Below are 19,971 nucleotides of genomic sequence, written 5' to 3' on the forward strand. Positions count from 1 at the left end.
TTTGTCTGTTCAAAATTTTTCAAACAGATTCCTTCTACTTGCTTCTGAAAGAAGTTTCCAGAATATAGGGTAGGGAGTTTCAAATGACCAATATGCATATTTATCATGCCCAAGCCAATCCATGGAAGGAGGTGTCCAGAAGGTGGCTGTGGGTGTGATAAATGTTTGAGGGGGGGGCCTTTTCAAAGTCTTCCTTTCTCTTTAGGGAAGATTCCAGCTCTCCTGGGGCTGCTGCCCTTGGGAGATAGCTACTGAGATGAAAATTCCTGTCTGGGCCTCAGCAGAAGCTGGACTGGTAGCCTGGGGGGATTGCTAAAGGCTTATTTCCTGGAGGGCATTGTCCTGAAGTCTTGGACTGGAGAAGGATCTTTTATTTCTCTCACAGAGGATCTACCTGTAGATGCTGGGTGGCAGACAGCTTCTGGGACATTGTGAACAAAGACAGTGCTGTAGACTCTTGGGTGTGTAAGTGTTAGGGGGGAACTAAGAGCCAGAGGATGCTATATGGACAGAAACTGCATTTATAGAGTCCTGGATATACTAGCCATTTCCTGCTAATTGCAGGAAAAGCTGCTTAGAGAAGATTATTGAGAAGTTACCTTCCGGTTGTCTCTGCAATTGTTTGGAGTATTGTTGAACAGTAATAACTAGCAAAAAAGACCTCCCCTAGGCTGAGCCTGAATTGTCGTTGTGCATAGAACTGTGCTTGTGTCTGGCAGCCTCTGTACTAGTAATGCCACGTACACACGACCGGAACTTTTTGGCAGATTAGTCCGACGGTCTTCCCAACGGACTTTCAGCGGAGTTCCAACGGACTTTCTGACTGAACGGACTTGGCCACACATGAACGGACTAAGTCCGCTCGAAAGTCTGTTTGTTTTGAACGTGATGATGTATGACGGAACTAAAAAAGGTAGTTCAATAGCCAGTAGCCAATAGCTTCTCTTGCATAAGTGTAGCAGGGGAGTGTGTCAAAAATAAATGCAGTTTCCACTTTGTTCTTTTATTATATAAACTCAAAAGTCCTGGTTTGACTTGAACGCCCCTCGTACATATTGTACGGCAAAAATGTCCATGTAATCTTCAGGGTTTCCAGGCTAACCCAGGTATCTATTGTATACATTTTTTTATTGTTGCGCTTATTATGGATTTTGGGAGGTGGGATGTGGATTTGAGGTGGCCTGTTTCTTGTTGTACATCCTTTGTTTTTCCTATTTATGAGTCTTATTCTGGTAATTGAAATTTTTAGCAAATATTATTCATTCTGGGTCTTACTTATCACTTGGACTTACTACCACGTATATGTTTTTCCCCATATTTGTTTTTTTTCTTAGGATTGAAATCTGTGATAATAAGCGATAAAGAGACTAAAGCTGGCCATAGATGGATCGGGGAAGCTGGCTGATAAAAAAATAAAAAAATGGATTCCTCCAGCCACACATTTGAGGTGGCTGGAGGAATCCTTCTTTCTGAACTATTGTATTCTGACATCAGGACTCCTCCATTGTCAGAATACACTGATCAGCTCTGCAGCTGTTTTACAGCATTTAATTACTACATCATCACAGAATGTTGGGACCCATTGATTATTATTTGTCTATTATCTAATCCGATATTTAATAATGGAAATTAGTTGCGTGTTGTATATATGGCCACACTAGTCCCTGAATGACTGCACAGGTTTATAGGTATTTTAAATTATTTTTTGTGCTGTGACAATTCAGCTTTCTTATTTTTTTATATCATTTGCATGCTATTATAATAAGCAAGGTCATGTGTGTGTACTGAGAACAGGCCGCACCAGACATACGTTCACTGAACCGGACTAAATAGGGGGCCTGGGGTGCATCTTGATAACGCTATCTATCTAATGTGCAGTGCATTTGTTATCTCTCCTTAACCACTTTCAGACCGGACCATTTTGCTGGTAAATGACCAGAGGTCTTTTTACACTTTGGCACTGCGCTGCTTTAACTGGTAATTGCGCGGTCATGCAATGTTGTACCCAAACAAAATTTGCGTCCTTTTCTTCCCACAAATAGAGCTTTCTTTTGATGGTATTTGATTGCCTCTGCGATTTTTATTTTTTGCGATATAAACGTAAAAAGACCGCAAATTTTGAAAAAAAATGATATTTTCTACTTTTTGTTATTAGAAAAATCCAATAAACTCAATTTTAGTCATACATTTAGGCCAAAATGTATTCAGCCACATGTCTTTGGTAAAAAAAAAGTCAATAATTGTATATTTATTGGTTTGCGCAAAAGTTGTCACATCTACAAACTAAGGTACGTTTTCTGGAATTTACGCAGCTTTTAGTTTACGACTGCCTATCTCATTTCTTGAGGTGCTAAAATGGCAGGGCAGTACAAAACCCCCCCAAATGACCCCATTTTGGAAAGTAGACCCCCTAAGGAAATTGATAAGAGGCATGTTGAGCCCATTGAATATTTTATTTTTTTGCCTCAAGCGATTGAATAATGACAAAAAAAAAAATTTTTTTTTTTTTTACACAAAGTTGTCACTAAATGATATATTGCTCACACATGCTATGGGCGTATGTGAAATGACACCCCAAAATAAATTCTGCTGCTTCTCCTGAGTATGGGGATACCACATATGTGGGACTTTTTGGGAGCCTAGCCGCGTACGGGGCCCCGAAAACCAAGCACCGCCTTCAGGCTTTCTAAGGGCGTAAATTTTTGAGTTCACTTCTCACTACCTATTACAGTTTTGAAGGCCATAAAATGCCAAGATGGCACAAAACCCCCACAAATGACCCCATTTTAGAAAGTAGACACCCCAAGCTATTTGCTGAGAGGCATGTTGAGTTCATGGAATATTTTATATTTTGCCACAAGTTGCGGGAAAATTACAAACTTTTTTTTTTTTTTTTTTTTTTTTAACAAAGTTGTCACTAAATGATATATTGCTCATGCATGCCATGGGCATATGTGAAATGACACCCCAAAATAAATTCTGCTGCTTCTCCTGAGTACGGGGATACCACATATGTGGGACTTTTTGGGAGCCTAGCCGCGTACGGGGCCCCGAAAACCAAGCACCGCCTTCAGGCTTTCTAAGGGCGTAATTTTTTGATTTCACTCCTCACTACCTATTACAGTTTTGAAGGCCATAAAATGCCAAGATGGCACAAAACCCCCACAAATGACCCCATTTTAGAAAGTAGACACCCCAAGCTATTTGCTGAGAGGCATGTTGAGTCCATGGAATATTTTATATTTTGCCACAAGTTGCGGGAAAATTACAAACTTTTTTTTTTTTTTTTTTTTTTTCACAAAGTTGTCACTAAATGATATATTGCTCACGCATGCCATGGGCATATGTGAAATGACACCCCAAAATAAATTCTGCTGCTTCTCCTGAGTATGGGGATACCACATATGTGGGACTTTTTGGGAGCCTAGCCGCGTACGGGGCCCCGAAAACCAAGCACCGCCTTCAGGCTTTCTAAGGGCGTTACAGTTTTGAAGGCCATAAAATGCCAAGATGGCACAAACCCCCCCCAAATGACCCCATTTTGGAAAGTAGACACCCCTAAATTTAGGGGTACACTAGTGAGACTAGGTAATAAATGGCGGGTGCCCTGAAACTATAAAAAAATAACTAACCAACCAGCGTCACCTGTAACAGTTATATGGTGATCACTGGTGAAAGGGTTAACTAGGGGGCAATTAGGGGGCTTTATGCGGTAGTATATGGGGGTCCCTGGCGCTATAAAAAGCTGCAGCGAACCTAAATACCTACCTGCCTAACTAGCGTCACCTGTGACACTAATACAGCGATCAGAAAAACGATCGCTTATTAGGCTGGGTTCACACTGGAGCGATGCGGGAACGCCACGAATGCGCGGCGGGTTCCCGCATCGCATGCCTCCCGGCGGCAGTTCACACTGCCCTATGCGAACTGCTGGGAGTGTCAGTGAAATGTTACTGACACCCCCAGATCAGTTCGCATATCGCAGTGCGATCTGCAAACTCGGATCGCATGGTGTGAACACCCATGCGATCCGATTCTGCTGCGGGCCAAAAAAAGGGTCCCGTGCGAATTTGCGGCGGGTGCGGCGGGTGCGGCGAATGGCTGAACTTGAATCGCACAGAGATCGGATGTGATTTGCACTGCAGTGCGGTGCGAATCACATCCGTTCTCATAAACCGCTGCAATGTGAACCCAGCCTTAGTGACACTGGCGACGGGGGGTGATCACGGGGTTAAACCTTTATTGGGGGGGTTAGGGGGGTACCTTAGAACTAAAGGGGGCTAACCCTAACTGCCCTAACAGTTATTAGTCACAAATGACACCCGCCGGGTGATCAGGGGGTTAAACCTTTATTAGGTAATAAATGGCGGGTGCCCTGAAACTATAAAAAACTAACCAACCAGCGTCACCTGTAACAGTTATATGGTGATCACTGGTGAAAGGGTTAACTAGGGGGCAATCAGGGGGCTTTATGCGGTAGTATATGGGGGTCCCTGGCGCTATAAAAAGCTGCGGCGAACCTAAATACCTACCTGCCTAACTAGCGTCACCTGTGACACTAATACGGCGATCAGAAAAATGATCGCTTATTAGGCTGGGTTCACACTGGAGCGATGCGGAAACGCCGCGAATCCGCGGCGGGTTCCCGCATCGCATGCCTCCCGGCGGCAGTTCACACTGCCTTATGCGAACTGCTGGGAGTGTCAGTGAAATGTTACTGACACCCCCAGATCAGTTCGCATATCGCAGTGCGATCTGCAAACTCGGATCGCATGGTGTGAACACCCATGCGATCCGATTCTGCTGCGGGCCAAAAAAAGGGTCCCGTGCGAATTTGCGGCGGGTGCGGCGGGTGCGGCGGGTGCGGCGGGTGCGGCGAATGGCTGAACTCGAATCGCACAGAGATCGGATGTGATTTGCACTGCAGTGCGGTGCGAATCACATTCGTTCTCATAAACCGCTGCAATGTGAACCCAGCCTTAGTGACACTGGCGACGGGGGGTGATCACGGGGTTAAACCTTTATTGGGGGGGTTAGGGGGGTACATTAGAACTAAAGGGGGCTAACTCTAACTGCCCTAACAGTTATTACAGTCACAAATGACACCAATGCAAAAAAAAAAAAAAAAAAAAAAAAAAAAATGACATTGGTGTCACTGTGACTGGGGGGCAGGGGTAATTGGGGGGGTGATCGGGGGGTAAAGGGGGGGTGTGAGTGTGCCTGGCATGTTCTACTGTGTGTGTGAGTGTTGGTGCAACTTACTGATCCGCTCTCCTCCGTGTCGGAACGAAAAATACCGACACGGAGGAGAGAATACATCACTTCCTCTCCTGTGTTTACATTACAGGAGAGGAAGTGATGTCACCGGGGATTTCTATTCGTCGGGAGCGATCGCGAGGGGGTGGCCATGAATGAATGGCCGTCCCCTCGTCCGGGATCGCTCCCGAACGAATACCGACCGCCGCAGGCACCGGGCGGGGGCCCGATCGGGCCCCCGACCCGCGGGAGGCAAGGGACGTACATGTATGTCCTTATGCCTGCCCGTGCCATTGTACCGACGTACATCGGCGTGCGGCGGTCGGCAACTGGTTAACCACCTTCAGACCGGACCATTTTGCTGGTAAATGACCAGAGGTCTTTTTACAATTTGGCACTGCGCTGCTTTAACTGGTAATTGCGCGGTCATGCAATGTTGTACCCAAACAAAATTTGCGTCCTTTTCTTCCCACAAATAGAGCTTTCTTTTGATGGTATTTGATTGCCTCTGCGATTTTTATTTTTTGCGATATAAACGTAAAAAGACCGAAAATTTTGAAGAAAAATTATATTTTCTACTTTTTGTTATTAGAAAAATCCAATAAACTCAATTTTAGTCATACATTTAGGCCAAAATGTATTCAGCCACATGTCTTTGGTAAAAAAAAAGTCAATAATTGTATATTTATTGTTTTTTTTTTTTTTACACAAAGTTGTCACTAAATGATATATTGCTCACACATGCTATGGGCATATGTGAAATGACACCCCAAAATAAATTCTGCTGCTTCTCCTGAGTATGGGGATACCACATATGTGGGACTTTTTGGGAGCCTAGCCACGTACGCGGCCCCGAAAACCAAGAACCGCCTTCAGGTTTTCTAAGGGCGTAAATATTTGACTTCACTTCTCACTACCTATTACAGTTTTGAAGGCCATAAAATGCCAAGATGGCACAAAACCCCCACAAATGACCCCATTTTAGAAAGTAGACACCCCAAGCTATTTGCTGAGAGGCATTTTGAGTCCATGGAATATTTTATATTTTGCCACAAGTTGCGGGAAAATTACAAACTTTTTTTTTTTTTTTTTTTAACAAAGTTGTCACTAAATGATATATTGCTCACGCATGCCATGGGCATATGTGAAATGACACCCCAAAATAAATTCTGCTGCTTCTCCTGAGTACGGGGATACCACATATGTGGGACTTTTTGGGAGCCTAGCCGCGTACGGGGCCCCGAAAACCAAGCACCGCCTTCAGGCTTTCTAAGGGCGTTACAGTTTTGAAGGCCATAAAATGCCAAGATGGCACAACCCCCCCCCCCCAAATGACCCCATTTTGGAAAGTAGACACCCCTAAATTTAGGGGTACACTAGTGAGACTAGGTAATAAATGGCGGGTGCCCTGAAACTATAAAAAAAATAACTAACCAACCAGCGTCACCTGTAACAGTTATATGGTGATCACTGGTGAAAGGGTTAACTAGGGGGCAATCAGGGGGCTTTATGCGGTAGTATATGGGGGTCCCTGGCGCTATAAAAAGCTGCGGCGAACCTAAATACCTACCTGCCTAACTAGCGTCACCTGTGACACTAATACAGTGATCAGAAAAACGATCGCTTATTAGGCTGGGTTCACACTGGAGCGATGCGGGAACGCCACGAATCCGCGGCGGGTTCCCGCATCACATGCCTCCCGGCGGCAGTTCACACTGCCCTATGCGAACTGCTGGGAGTGTCAGTGAAATGTTAATGACACCCCCAGATCAGTTCGCATATCGCAGTGCGATCTGCAAACTCGGATCGCATGGTGTGAACACCCATGCGATCCGATTCTGCTGCGGACCAAAAAAAGGGTCCCGTGCGAGTTTGCGGCGGGTGCGGCGGGTGCGACACGAATTCAGCCATACTATCTGTATGGCTGAACTCGAATCGCACAGAGATCGGATGTGATTTGCACTGCAGTGCGGTGCGAATCACATCCGTTCTCATAAACCGCTGCAATGTGAACCCAGCCTTAGTGACACTGGCGACGGGGGGTGATCACGGGGTTAAACCTTTATTGGGGGGGTTAGGGGGGTACCTTAGAACTAAAGGGGGCTAACCCTAACTGCCCTAACAGTTATTACAGTCACAAATGACACCCGCCGGGTGATCAGGGGGTTAAACCTTTATTAGGTAATAAATGGCGGGTGCCCTGAAACTATAAAAAAATAACTAACCAACCAGCGTCACCTGTAACAGTTATATGGTGATCACTGGTGAAAGGGTTAACTAGGGGGCAATCAGGGGGCTTTATGCGGTAGTATATGGGGGTCCCTGGCGCTATAAAAAGCTGCGACGAACCTAAATACCTACCTGCCTAACTAGCGTCACCTGTGACACTAATACAGCGATCAGAAAAACTATCGCTTATTAGGCTGGGTTCACACTGGAGCGATGCGGGAACGCCATGAATCCGCGGCGGGTTCCCACATCGCATGCCTCCCGGCGGCAGTTCACACTGCCCTATGCGAACTGCTGGGAGTGTCAGTGAAATGTTAATGACACCCCCAGATCAGTTCGCACATCGCAGTGCGATCTGCAAACTCGGATCGCATGGTGTGAACACCCATGCGATCCGATTCTGCTGCGGGCCAAAAAAAGGGTCCCATGCGAATTTGCGGCGGGTGCGGCGGGTGCGACACGAATTCAGCCATACTATCTGTATGGCTGAACTCGAATCGCACAGAGATCGGATGTGATTTGCACTGCAGTGCGGTGCGAATCACATTCGTTCTCATAAACCGCTGCAATGTGAACCCAGCCTTAGTGACACTGACGACGGGGGGTGATCACGGGGTTAAACCTTTATTGGGGGGGTTAGGGGGGCACATTAGAACTAAAGGGGGCTAACCCTAACTGCCCTAACAGTTATTAAAGTCACAAATGACACCAATGCAAAAAAAAAAAAAAAAAAAAAAAAAAAGCAATTGGTGTCACTGTGACGGGGGGGGGGGGGGGCAGGGGTAATTGGGGGGTGATCGGGGGGTAAAGGGGGGGTGTGAGTGTGCCTGGCATGTTCTACTGTGTAGTGTAGTGCTTGTGCAACTCACCGATGCTCTCTCCTCGGTGCCAGAACGAAAAATACCGACACGGAGGAGAGAATACATCACTTCCTCTCCTGTGTTTACATTACAGGAGAGGAAATGATGTCACGGGACATTTTCATTCGTCGGGAGCGATCGCGAGGGGGTGGTCATGAATGAATGGCCGTCCCCTCGTCCGGGATTGCTCCCGAACGAATACCGACCGCCGCAGGCACCGGGCGGGGGCCCGATCGGGCCCCCGACCGGCGGGCAGGCAAGGACGTACATGTAAGCCCTTATGCCTGCCCGTGCCATTCTGTCGACGTACATCGTCGTGCGGCGGTCGGCAAGTGGTTAAGCCCCATACACACTATCAGATTTTCTGCAGATTTTTTCCTGCAGATTTACCAAAACCATGTAGTACAAGGGCCTGCATGATTGCATACAAATTGAAACTCCTAAGGTTTGACCTCATTATATAATGGCTTTGGTAAATCTGAAGGAAAAAAAATCAGCAGAAAATCTGATAGTGTGTATGGGGCTTTCAATAATTTGCAACCAGAGTCTGTTCTTAACTTTGTTCAAATAGTAGCTTACCTTCGCTGAAGACTCGATCCACATTTAACCCATAGGTGGCGCATGTCTCATAGTACATACATCGCCTCATGTCATTGCACAGACCTCTGGCTCGCACATCTTCAATCACCCTGGGGTTGTTGGAGCTGATTTTATCTGCAAAGAGTAACACTTAGATAAGTGAAATGGCATGCGATACAGTAAATTAGATAAATATCAGTTATTTGCCTGCCCTGTAACCTGTCACCATGCTGCTGTCATTTCACACATATACTTTATGGAGAAAAAAAGGAGTGACACAAAACTGTGATTTTTTTTTTTTTTAAGGACGGTTACAGTGATACATTTCTTTACAGACAGTAACCAAATCGTAGCAGACATGAGATGGAGATTCTTCTGGACTGTGTGTGATAATCCCGTGTTTATGGGCAGCAGTAGACTGCACCCTGCATCTAAGGCTGGGGCAATATCAATGAGCCATGGCAAATATTTTCCAACTTTATCATTATTATTAATGCACATATAAAACCAAAACCTTTACAGACAGCAAATTTACACAGCAGGGACACATACGGCAATACAAAATATGAATTAAGATTCTAGAACTCCCCCATTCTATTCAACAATTAAAAAAACTGTTTTGACTTTACATACAGACAGGTGCTGTGCATGGATATTTGTCTACACAGACATTATTTTAGATCCAGTGGCATCATCAGTGAGACTTTGTGCATCTCTATGCAATACAAGCAGATGATGACTAGAAGGAAGAGCCAGCAGGGTGCTGCACACAGCTACTTAAAGCTGAACTTCATCCTTATCTTCATTCCTGCTCAGTCCTACAGGCTCTTCTACTGCAATGAAATTGCTTGCTTTGATTTCACTGCACACTGTGAGCATTTCAAGGTGTGTATTAGAAATGACAATGTAGCAGCCAGAACCCATTGCAGGGCAGCCTTGACTTATTGGGCTTACCGGTTACCTTCTCGTGGCCTGCTCTTTCCAGTCTAGGGGTTCCCAGGGTTGATACCCAACAACTTGAACACTGACACAGATGAAGTCCTCTTTAAAAGGTTTTATTTTGCAGTAAGAACTCTCAAATAACACAGTCTCTTAGGGAACAGAGAGCACAGGTGAAGAACTCAGGCACCTTAAACTGCAGGTCTAGCAAAGTCTCTATTTCCACCCAGAGAGTAGCCACTCGCAGCTGGGTACTTCGAGGCTGAACAGATCTCTAGCCAGAGATCATGGCATTCAGCACATTGACTCAAACTTGAACAATCAACTAAGGGTGAACAGCAACCTTTTTCTGCTGTACCTGATACGTTTCCTGTCTCCTCAATGGTACTGGAAAAGTGTGAATCCATCAATGTCCTTCCCAACTCAGTAACCAGGCACTTCTCAGGATGCCTCTTGCCGGCCCTCCTCTGAAGAGTCCTCCCCCGGTCCCTTCCACGAGCTGTGGTGTCGCTCCAAGCCGAGAGCACACCCGGACACTTTGAATCCTCCCTCAATTACTGCGCCTCGGACCAACAGGTTTCCGAGACTCTGGAACAGACAGATCCCTACCCCAGACCAGGCAGGTCTATCAGGGGCCACTAACAGGAAAATGTTGCGTGACCGTGACCCCTAACGGGGCTACCCTGGTCCTGGAACCAGAACAGACCACACGGGTCTCACGAACACCTCTCCCTGAACCACGTGATCCACACCGCTTAAGTACCCTCTTCCCAGACTCCTCAGCGGGCTCCAGCACTCCCACTGATTGGCTTAGAGAAGGCTGATACCCAAACATCCAACCAGACCTGGTTCTGGCCTGTCATGTGCACCTCACCGTCCACATGACCAGGCAGAACTTCTAAACACAGCCTGGCGGGACTGGTGTTAAGGCCCACTTACATAATCAACCCTCAGAACCTTTATTGTTCTGAGGCAAAATCTAAATTTACATGCGTATGACATTTTGTCCAAAATGTCATCAGCTACAACAGTAAGTCATAGAGCCCACCTTAATTCTATCTGGAGGACATCCAGCATGATCCATACCACCAGACTTTTTGAAATGAGAACTAGGGACTAGGGATGAGCCGAACACCCCCCTGTTCGGTTCGCACCAGAACCTGCGAACAGACCTAAACTTCGTGTGAACTTTAGAACCCTATTAAAGTCTATGGGACTCGAACGTTCACAATCTAAAGTGCTCATTTTAAAGGGTAATATGCAGGTTACTGTCCTAAAAAGTGTTTGGGGACCTGGGTCCTGCCCCAGGGGACATGGATCAATGCAAAAAAAAGTTTTAAAAACGGCCGTTTTTTCAGGAGCAGTGATTTTAATAATGATTAAAGTGAAACAATAAAAGTGTAATATTCCTTTAAATTTCGTAGCTGGGGGTTATCTATAGTATGCCTGTGAAGGGGCGCATGTTTCTGCTGCTTAGAACTGTCCCTGCACAAAGTGTCATTTGTGCAGGAAAAAAAGTCTTTTAAAATCACTTGCGGCTATTGTCGGGTCCCGTAATACAGAGAACACTCAATGACTGTTCTCTGCATTAGCCGACAATTCATTCATTCATTGATTAAAAAAAAAAAAGCGTGGGGGTTCCCCTAAATTCAATTACCAGGCCCTTCAGGTCTGACATGGATATTAAGGGGAACCCCGTGTCAAATTAAAAAAAAAATTGACGTGGGGGTCCCCCTAAATATCCATAACCAGACCCTTCAGGTCTGATATGGATATTAAGGGGAACCCCGCATCAAATTTAAAAAAAAATTGACGTGGGGGTCACCCTAAAAATCCATATCAGACCCTTTATCCGAGCACGCAACCTGGCAGGCCGCAGGAAAAGAGGGGGGGCGAGAGAGCGGCCCCCCCTCCCTCCTGAACCGTACCAGGCCACATACCCTCAACATTGGGAGGATGCTTTGGGGGTCTGTGACCCCTCAAAGCACCTTGTCCCCATGTTGATGAGGACAAGGGCCTCATCCTCACAACCCTGGCCGTTGGTTGTGAGGGTCTGCGGGCGGGGGGCTTATCAGAATCTGGAAGCCCCCTTTAACAAGGGGACCCCCAGATCCCGCCCCCCCCCTGTTTGAAATGGTAAGGGGGTACAAAAGTACCCCTACCTTTTCACAAAGAAAGTGTCAAAATGGTTAAATAAGACAAACACACTTTTGAAAAATTCCTTTATTAAAAATAAAAAAAATAAAAAAAAGATTCCAGCGGTGCTAATCCACTCTTGCTATCCAGCGACGGGTCTCCGGGGTCCAGCGATGGATGATCATATCCAGCGACGGGGGATCTCTCAGTCCAGCGCTGTCCATACATCCTTCTTCTGTCTCCACTCCGGAGACACTGCAGAGAGCCCAGTGCTGACGTTTCTTATATTAGGAGGGCGGGGCCACCCATCGCCTGACCCCGCCCCTCTGACGCTGGAGAGGGAAGCCAGGGGTTCCCCAGTGACGTGTGGGTGACCCCGCCCCCTCTGATGTAACGCAGGTTTCCGTTACATCAGAGGGGGTGGGGTCACCCACACGTCACTGGGGAACCCCTGGCTTCCCTCTCCAGCGTCAGAGGGGCGGGGTCAGGTGACGGGTGGCCCCGCCCTCCTAATATAAGAAACGTCAGCGCTGGGCTCTCTGCAGTGTCTCGTGAGTGGAGACAGAAGAAGGATGTATGGACAGCGCTGGACTGAGAGATCCCCCGTCGCTGGATATGATCATCCATCGCTGGACCCCGGAGACCCGTCGCTGGATAGCAAGAGTGGATTAGCACTGCTGGAATCTTTTTTTTATTTTTTTTATTTTAAATAAAGGAATTTTTCAAAAGTGTGTTTGTCTTATTTAACCATTTTGACACTTTCTTTGTGAAATGGTAGGGGTACTTTTGTACCCCCTTACCATTTCAAATGGGGGGGGCCGGGATCTGGGGGTCCCCTTGTTAAAGGGGGCTTCCAGATTCTGATAAGCCCCCCGCCCGCAGACCCTCACAACCAACGGCCAGGGTTGTGAGGATGAGGCCCTTGTCCTCATCAACATGGGGACAAGGTGCTTTGAGGGGTCACAGACCCCCAAAGCATCCTCCCAATGTTGAGGGTATGTGGCCTGGTACGGTTCAGGAGGGAGGGGGGCCGCTCTCTCGTCCCCCCCTCTTTTCCTGCGGCCTGCCAGGTTGCGTGCTCGGATAAAGGGTCTGATATGGATTTTTAGGGGGACCCCCACGTCAATTTTTTTTTAAATTTGATGCGGGGTTCCCCTTAATATCCATATCAGACCTGAAGGGTCTGGTTATGGATATTTAGGGGGACCCCCACGTCAATTTTTTTTTTAAATTTGACACGGGGTTCCCCTTAATATCCATGTCAGACCTGAAGGGCCTGGTAATTGAATTTAGGGGAACCCCCACGCTTTATTTTATTTTTTTATCAATGAATGAATGAATTGTCGGCTAATGCAGAGAACAGTCATTGAGTGTTCTCTGTATTACGGGACCCGACAATAGCCGCAAGTGATTTTAAAAGACTTTTTTTCCTGCACAAATGACACTTTGTGCAGGGACAGTTCTAAGCACCAGAAACATGCGCCCCTTCACAGGCATACTATAAATACCCCCCAGCTACGAAATTTAAAGGAATATTACACTTTTATTGTTTCACTTTAATCATTATTAAAATCACTGCTCCTGAAAAAACGGCCGTTTTTAAAACTTTTTTTTGCATTGATCCATGTCCCCTGGGGCAGGACCCGGGTCCCCAAACACTTTTTAGGACAGTAACCTGCATATTACCCTTTAAAATTAGCACTTTAGATTTCTCCCATAGACTTGTATAGGGTGTTCCGGCTTTTCGAATTTCCTGCGAACAGCCCAAATTGTTCACTGTTCGCTGAACAGGCGAACAGGCAATGTTCGAGTAGAACATGAGTTCGACTCGAACTCGAAGCTCATCCCTACTAGGGACACCTATTTGCAAAGGTATGTAGGCAAAGGACACATCCTGCCACGTCCCCTTAAAGGAGACTAACAAAAAAAGATTAGTTAAACCCACAAGTGCTTTTTTTACCCCTTTCTATTCCTTTATACTGGCTTGTAAGATTTACAAATGCAGCAATTTAGAAATTGGATGAAAGGTTTAGCACTGGGAAACACTTTTTGATAGATAAATAGTAAATTGTATATACATTTATATAGATCAGAACAAAATGAGGGACAAATGAGGAGGAAAGAGGGACAGAGGGACTTTGTTCCAAATCAGAGACAGTCCCTTGAAATCAGGGACAGTTGGGAGCTATGTATGAACTAGCCCTATTCTCCCCTGCCTTACTGTCCCTGCCCCGTCCCATTTATTCATTAATTTGATATCAATTTCTTAAATCATGAAGCCTTACATGTTGCCTGGTTCTGCATGCAAATACATCCTGCCTAGGAACACCAGGGACCTGCGGTGAGGTCAGTGTCTGGTGAGGCACTGGCTAGTATCAGAGCCAGATACACACAGGTTACATACGCCGCAATCGTTAGAGCAAGAGCAATAATTCTAGCACTAGACCTCCTCTGTTACTCCAAACATGTAATCTGTAAAAAAATTTAAAGCGTCACCTATGGAAATTTTTAAGTAATTACCATAAGTGATATACAAATAATTATTATATATTATTTTTAAGGTCATTTACTATATTTTTAAAAACTGTATATGCCATTAATTCTGAATGGCACTCTAATGCACCTTGCTAACGTGCGTTTTCTTGTCCATGAAAACTAATGGTAACAAAGTAGCAATGCGTTTTGATGCAGTACAAATTTTAAAAAAAGGCCAATGTACTGGCTCAATTCCCTCCCGCAGCACTATTGTGTTCTGCCAGTGACTGGGGGAGGGAGCGCAGAGAGCCTTCCCGGCTGAAAACAATGATTACTGCTGGCGGCAATCCCATGTAGAAAAATTGGAGAGGCTGGTCGTACCTAAATTAGTTAACGGATCGACTTGAATACAATAAGCCTGCCTATGGTTTGAATCTTGGCTGGTCCCTACTGAACGGCCAAATTTCAATCCATGTATGGCTGGCTTTTGCCAGTTTGAAGTGTCAGTAACATTGGTCGAAAGGCCACTATATGCAAGACTAAATAGAAAAAAAAGCAGCCCCCCTCCATCCCCTAATACTTACCTGAGCCCCATCTCAATCTAGTGACGCTGCATGAGAGTCTTGGCTGTTCGGGACTCTCCCTCCTGCTTGGCTGAGACAGCAATGGGTGCCATTGGCTCCTTCTGTTGTCAATCAAGGCCAGTGAGGAGAGAGAAGGGGCGGGGCTGAGCCACAGCTCCATGTCTGAATGGACACACAGAGCAGCGGCTCGGCCCAGGTGCCTCCATAGCAAGCTGCTTGCTGTGGGGGCACTCGGCAGGAGGGAGGGGCCAGGAAAGCCGACGAGGGACCCAAGAAGAGGAGGATCTGGGCTGCTCTCTGCATTGGACAGAGCAGGTCAGTATAACATATTTATTATTTTTAAACAAAAAAAACAAGACTTTAAAGCAGGGTGCCACCCAAAAATAGAACTTCCACTTTTCGGAATCCTCCCCCCCTCTAGTGCCACATTTGGCACCTTTCAGGGGGGAGGGAGGAGCAGATACCTGTATAATCCAGGTATTTGCTCCCATTTCCGGGCATAGATAGCTGCAGTATCTGCGGCTATCTATACTATATCCGGCGCCTCCTCAATCCACTCCGTCATACAGGTCACCTCGCGCATGCGCAGTAGGGAACCAGGCTGTGGTTTCACTTCCTGATTCCCTTACCAAAGATGACGGTAACTCCACCCGAGAGCCGAGGGCCAGATCAGCTTTGGGGGCCGACATCGTGGGAGCCCTGGACAGGTAAGGGTCCATATTTTAAAAGTCAGAAGCTGCAGTATTTGTAGCTGCTGACTTTAAAAAAATAAAATAAAAAATCTGCGAAACTCCACTTTAATATCACTTTAACTTTAAGAACATAATCTATAAGAAAAAAAGATGCAAGAATGTGTGCTTTGTTGAATGCATCTACCGTACATTCTTACATTATTTTCTGAAGTACCAATAAAGTATACAGTGAGGAATGATTAGTGTACAGGTCATAAAATGGTGATAATGATTAACATTACGATTATAAAATGATAAAATTAGCAGTAAAGCTTGTAAAATTGTCCCGCCTGTTAGGAAATGCATGTCAAAGTGTTATAAAACCATCTAGATAAATGACCCCCCATTAAGAATGATGAATATTTTCATGGTAGACTGTGCTGTTGAAAAAATGATTGGCTAAAGGCTATGTATTTACATAATCTACTGGTTCTTGACAATCATTTGGAGAAGTGGTATTTAAACTTCCAATGTGAAAAGATCACCCTGTATATATCAACAATGCGAACATCTTAAGTAATATTAAATGCAATTTTACCATATAAAGAAGGCTTACCTTGAGTCCCCACCAATGCCACAGCAATGTCAGACACGTTGCGATAGTTTGCCAGGAGAGCATAATACTGGAATATGTCCTGAAAACTTGCCTCATTCTCCAGGCTGAACACAAAGATGACGCCATCCACCCAGTTAGAAAACTAAAAGGCAAGAGGAGGTCCAATCAATATACAATCTGTCACTGGGAATCATTGGTTCAGGTTTAAACCATCCTCGCCTTCTCTAGGGAATCATATGGATGTTTTCTCAGCATGACCTCTAGTAAGTGGAAACCAGATTGTCAGAAGAGGAAAGCAAGGATCGTTTTTCCTCATTGGCAAAATAATGTTAGCTTGATCTTGAATCCTTCTGTACATGCACACTGCGCTCAGAACTTTGGGTTGAGGTAGTGGAGTTGATTTACTAAAGACAAATAGACTCTATGCAAGAGCAGTTGCTCTAGAGCTTAATAAATGAGTAAAAGCTCTGCTGACTTCCATCATCCAATCATGTGCATGCAAAATGATGTTGTTTTTTTTCTTGCACGTGATTGGGTATTCTTTGCAGATGAAGCTTTACCTCATTTACTAAGTTCTAGAGCAGGGGTAGGGAACCTCGGCTCTCCAGCTGTTTTGAAACTACAAATCCCATCATGCCTCTGCCTCTGGGAGTCATGCCTGTGATTGTTAGGGTCTTGCAATGTCTCATGGGACTTGTAGTTTCAAAACAGCTGGAGAGCCGATGTTCCCTACCCCTGTTCTAGAGCAACTGCACTTTGCAAACTGAACAGTCTATTTGCCTTTAGTAATCCACGCCCTTTGAATTTTCTACTTTCTACTGCTAAAGTGAATAAAGAAGAATACAGAGACAAAAAAACAAAACAAAAAAAACAGTGGTGTTTTAGTTTCCCCTTTAGTATTCGCCTGATATAAGAGGTGATAAATAGTGAAGTTGTATTTCAAATAAAATGCCTACCATAAAAATAAAAGAACAAAAGAATTACCGTATTTATCGGGGTATAACACGCACCGGCGTATAACACGCACCCCAAGTTTAGGAGGGAATTTTAAGGAAAAAAGTTTTAGGAGGGAAGTTTAAGGGAAAAAAAAAATTACATTTAAATGCCCGTCAATGCAGCCTTATCAGTGTGCATCTGCAGCCTTGTCCATCATTGCAGAATGATCAGTGTCATTTGCAGCTTGCCCACCGCTGTTTGCAGCCTTGTAGAGTGTCATTTGCAGCTTTCCAGTGTCATTTCCAGCTCGCCCAGGGCTGTTTGCAGCCTTGCCCATGTTTAAATATCCCACCGCTGAGACAGACCGAGCGATCGCCGCCGAAAAAGACCGAGCGGCGTCGAAAAAGACCGAGCCGTCTGCTCGGCTCCGCTCGTAGTCCCGCCTCCCTGCTGTTTCTGGAGCGAGCGCTGCCGAAAAAGACCAAGCCGACTCTACTGTGTATTCAGCTTGGCTCGGCTCGCAGTCCCACCCAGTATGGTAATGACTCCAAACACACCTCCAAGACGACCACTGCCTTGCTAAAGAAGCTGTGATAAAAACAACACAAGATACTAGCGCTTTAAAAGATACTGGTGTGTCCTTTTCAGTTCAGTCTGTATTGTTCATTAAAATAAATTCAAAAACAGTTTTTATCAAAGCAAGATGTTTTTTTTTTTAAAGTTATCTGAGAAAACAGTACTTGGAATTTGCTGAGAATCCAGAAAGGTTGCTTGCTGTCTTTAGAGGATAGGGGATGTATGCGCACAATCACCTGCGGCAGCTGCTTCTTTAGAGTGAAGTCATCTCATAAATAGGATACCAATAAAAGAATATATAGAAGAGCGTTAAATCAGTAAAAAGTGCATTTATTTTATAAATTTGATTTGACTATCAAACGGAGGACAATAATAATTATGGATGTAAGTGAGACTTTTATTGATTGTATAAAATAAATGCACTTTTTACTGATTTGGCGCTCTTCTATATATTCTTTTATTGCTAAAGAAGCTGAGGTGCTGGACTGGCCAAGCATGTCTCCAGACCTAAACCCTATTGAGCATCTGTGGAGTATCCTCAAATGGAAAGTGGAGGAGAGCAAGGTTTCTAACATCCACCAGCTCTGTGATGTAATCATGGAGGAGTGGAAAAGGAATCCAGTGGCAACCTGTAAAGCTCTGGGGAACTCCATGCCCAAGAGGGTTAAGGCAGTGCTGGAAAATAATGGTGGCCACACAAAATATTGACAATTTGGACCCGATTTGGACATTTTCACTTAGGGGTGTACTCACTTTTTTGCCAGCAGTTTAGACATTAATGGCTGTGTGTTGAGTTTATTTGAGGGGACAGCAAATGTACACTGTTATACAAGCTGTACACTCACTACTTTACATTGTAGCAAAGTATAATTTCTTCAGTGTTGTCACATGAAAAGATATAATAAAGTATTTACAAAAATGTGAGGGGTGTACTCACTTTTGTGAGATAGAGTAGCTGTCAATTCTGCAAGGAAACTCGGTAGACATCCGTGTTTGAGGGTCTGCTTCCAGCTCTCCCAGTGGTTGAAGCAGATATTTTGAGTCTCTGATAGATAACCATCATCTACAGGTTTAACTGCGAAGGGGGTCAAGTCACCAGAGGGAGCGCCAAACATTGAGTGGGCAGAGAGCCCAGAAACTCTAAGCTCCCCCTCTCCTCCTTTCTGCATGTTCCTGCAAAGGTGACCAGAGGGAGCAGTGGTGGAGTCTGGTGGGGTGGTGAGAAGCAAAACTTTTCAGTCAATGGTTCAGTGTTAGGGGTGCTGGGTGACTGGTAGATGCAATTTTAGTGTTAGGCTGCTTTCACACTGGGGCAGGAGCAGCGTCGGCGGTAAAGCACCGCTATTTTTAGCGGCGCTTTACCGTCGTTTTAGCGGCGGTGTGCGGGCGCTAGCAGGGTGGTTTTAACCCCCGCTAGCGGCCGAAAAGGGGTTAAACCCGCCCGCAAAGCGCCACTGCAGCGGCGCTTTGCCGGCGGTATTGCCGCGGTGTCCCATTGATTTCAATGGGTAGGAGCGGTATAGGAGCGGTGAATACACCGCTCCTTCACCGCTGCAAAGATGCGGCTAGCAGGACTTTTTTCACCATCCTGCCAGCGCATCGCTCCAGTGTGAAAGCCCTCCGGCTTTCACACTGGAGTTAAAGGGGCCGGTTTTTTTCAGGCGTTACACAGGCGCTATTTTTAGCGCTGTAACGCCTGAATACCGCCCCAGTGTGAAAGCAGCCTTAGGGTACTGGATTCTTCTTAGGCCTATATGCAAAAGCTGTTGTAAGTCAGCAGAGAAGCTTCTCTGAACGAGCACCACCTGATATGATGTAGGCTCCTGGACCATGTCACTCCCTGATTAAAAGGTGTAAAGTGCAAGGTAGTTTAGTTGACATGGAGAAGGGGTGTTTACTGTGCATTTCCTCAATACATGGTAACACACAGCACACTGTGTGGTGTGGTGTGGTGTGGTGTGTTGTGGGCATTAGGGCGGCACAGTGGTGTAGAGGTTAGAACTCTCACCTAGCAGTAACAAGGGTCACTGGTTTGAATCCCAACCACGACACTACCTGCCTGGAGTTTGCATGTTCTCCCTGTGCCTGTGTGGGTTTCCTCCAGGCACAGTTTC

At 45.7% G+C, this 19,971-nt stretch overlaps 1 protein-coding gene across 3 annotated transcripts in view; it reads right to left on the reverse strand.

Annotated features, from left to right (window-relative positions):
* AGAP2 (ArfGAP with GTPase domain, ankyrin repeat and PH domain 2) overlaps positions 1–19,971 on the reverse strand; it is a 423,211-nt gene that overhangs the window by 76,791 nt on the left and 326,449 nt on the right. For all 3 annotated transcript variants that reach the window (XM_077483649.1, XM_077483648.1, XM_077483647.1), the window contains exons 5-6: positions 16,346–16,487; positions 8,925–9,059 (exon numbers count right to left, since the gene is read on the reverse strand). In XM_077483649.1, coding sequence (XP_077339775.1) covers positions 8,925–9,059; positions 16,346–16,487 — 277 coding nt within the window. The remainder of the gene's footprint in view (positions 1–8,924; positions 9,060–16,345; positions 16,488–19,971) is intronic.

The sequence above is a fragment of the Lithobates pipiens genome, unplaced genomic scaffold, assembly GCF_037356315.1.
Source record: "Lithobates pipiens isolate NorthernLeopardFrog02 unplaced genomic scaffold, aLitPip1_a1.2 Scaffold_16, whole genome shotgun sequence".
Lineage (NCBI taxonomy): Eukaryota > Metazoa > Chordata > Amphibia > Anura > Ranidae > Lithobates > Lithobates pipiens.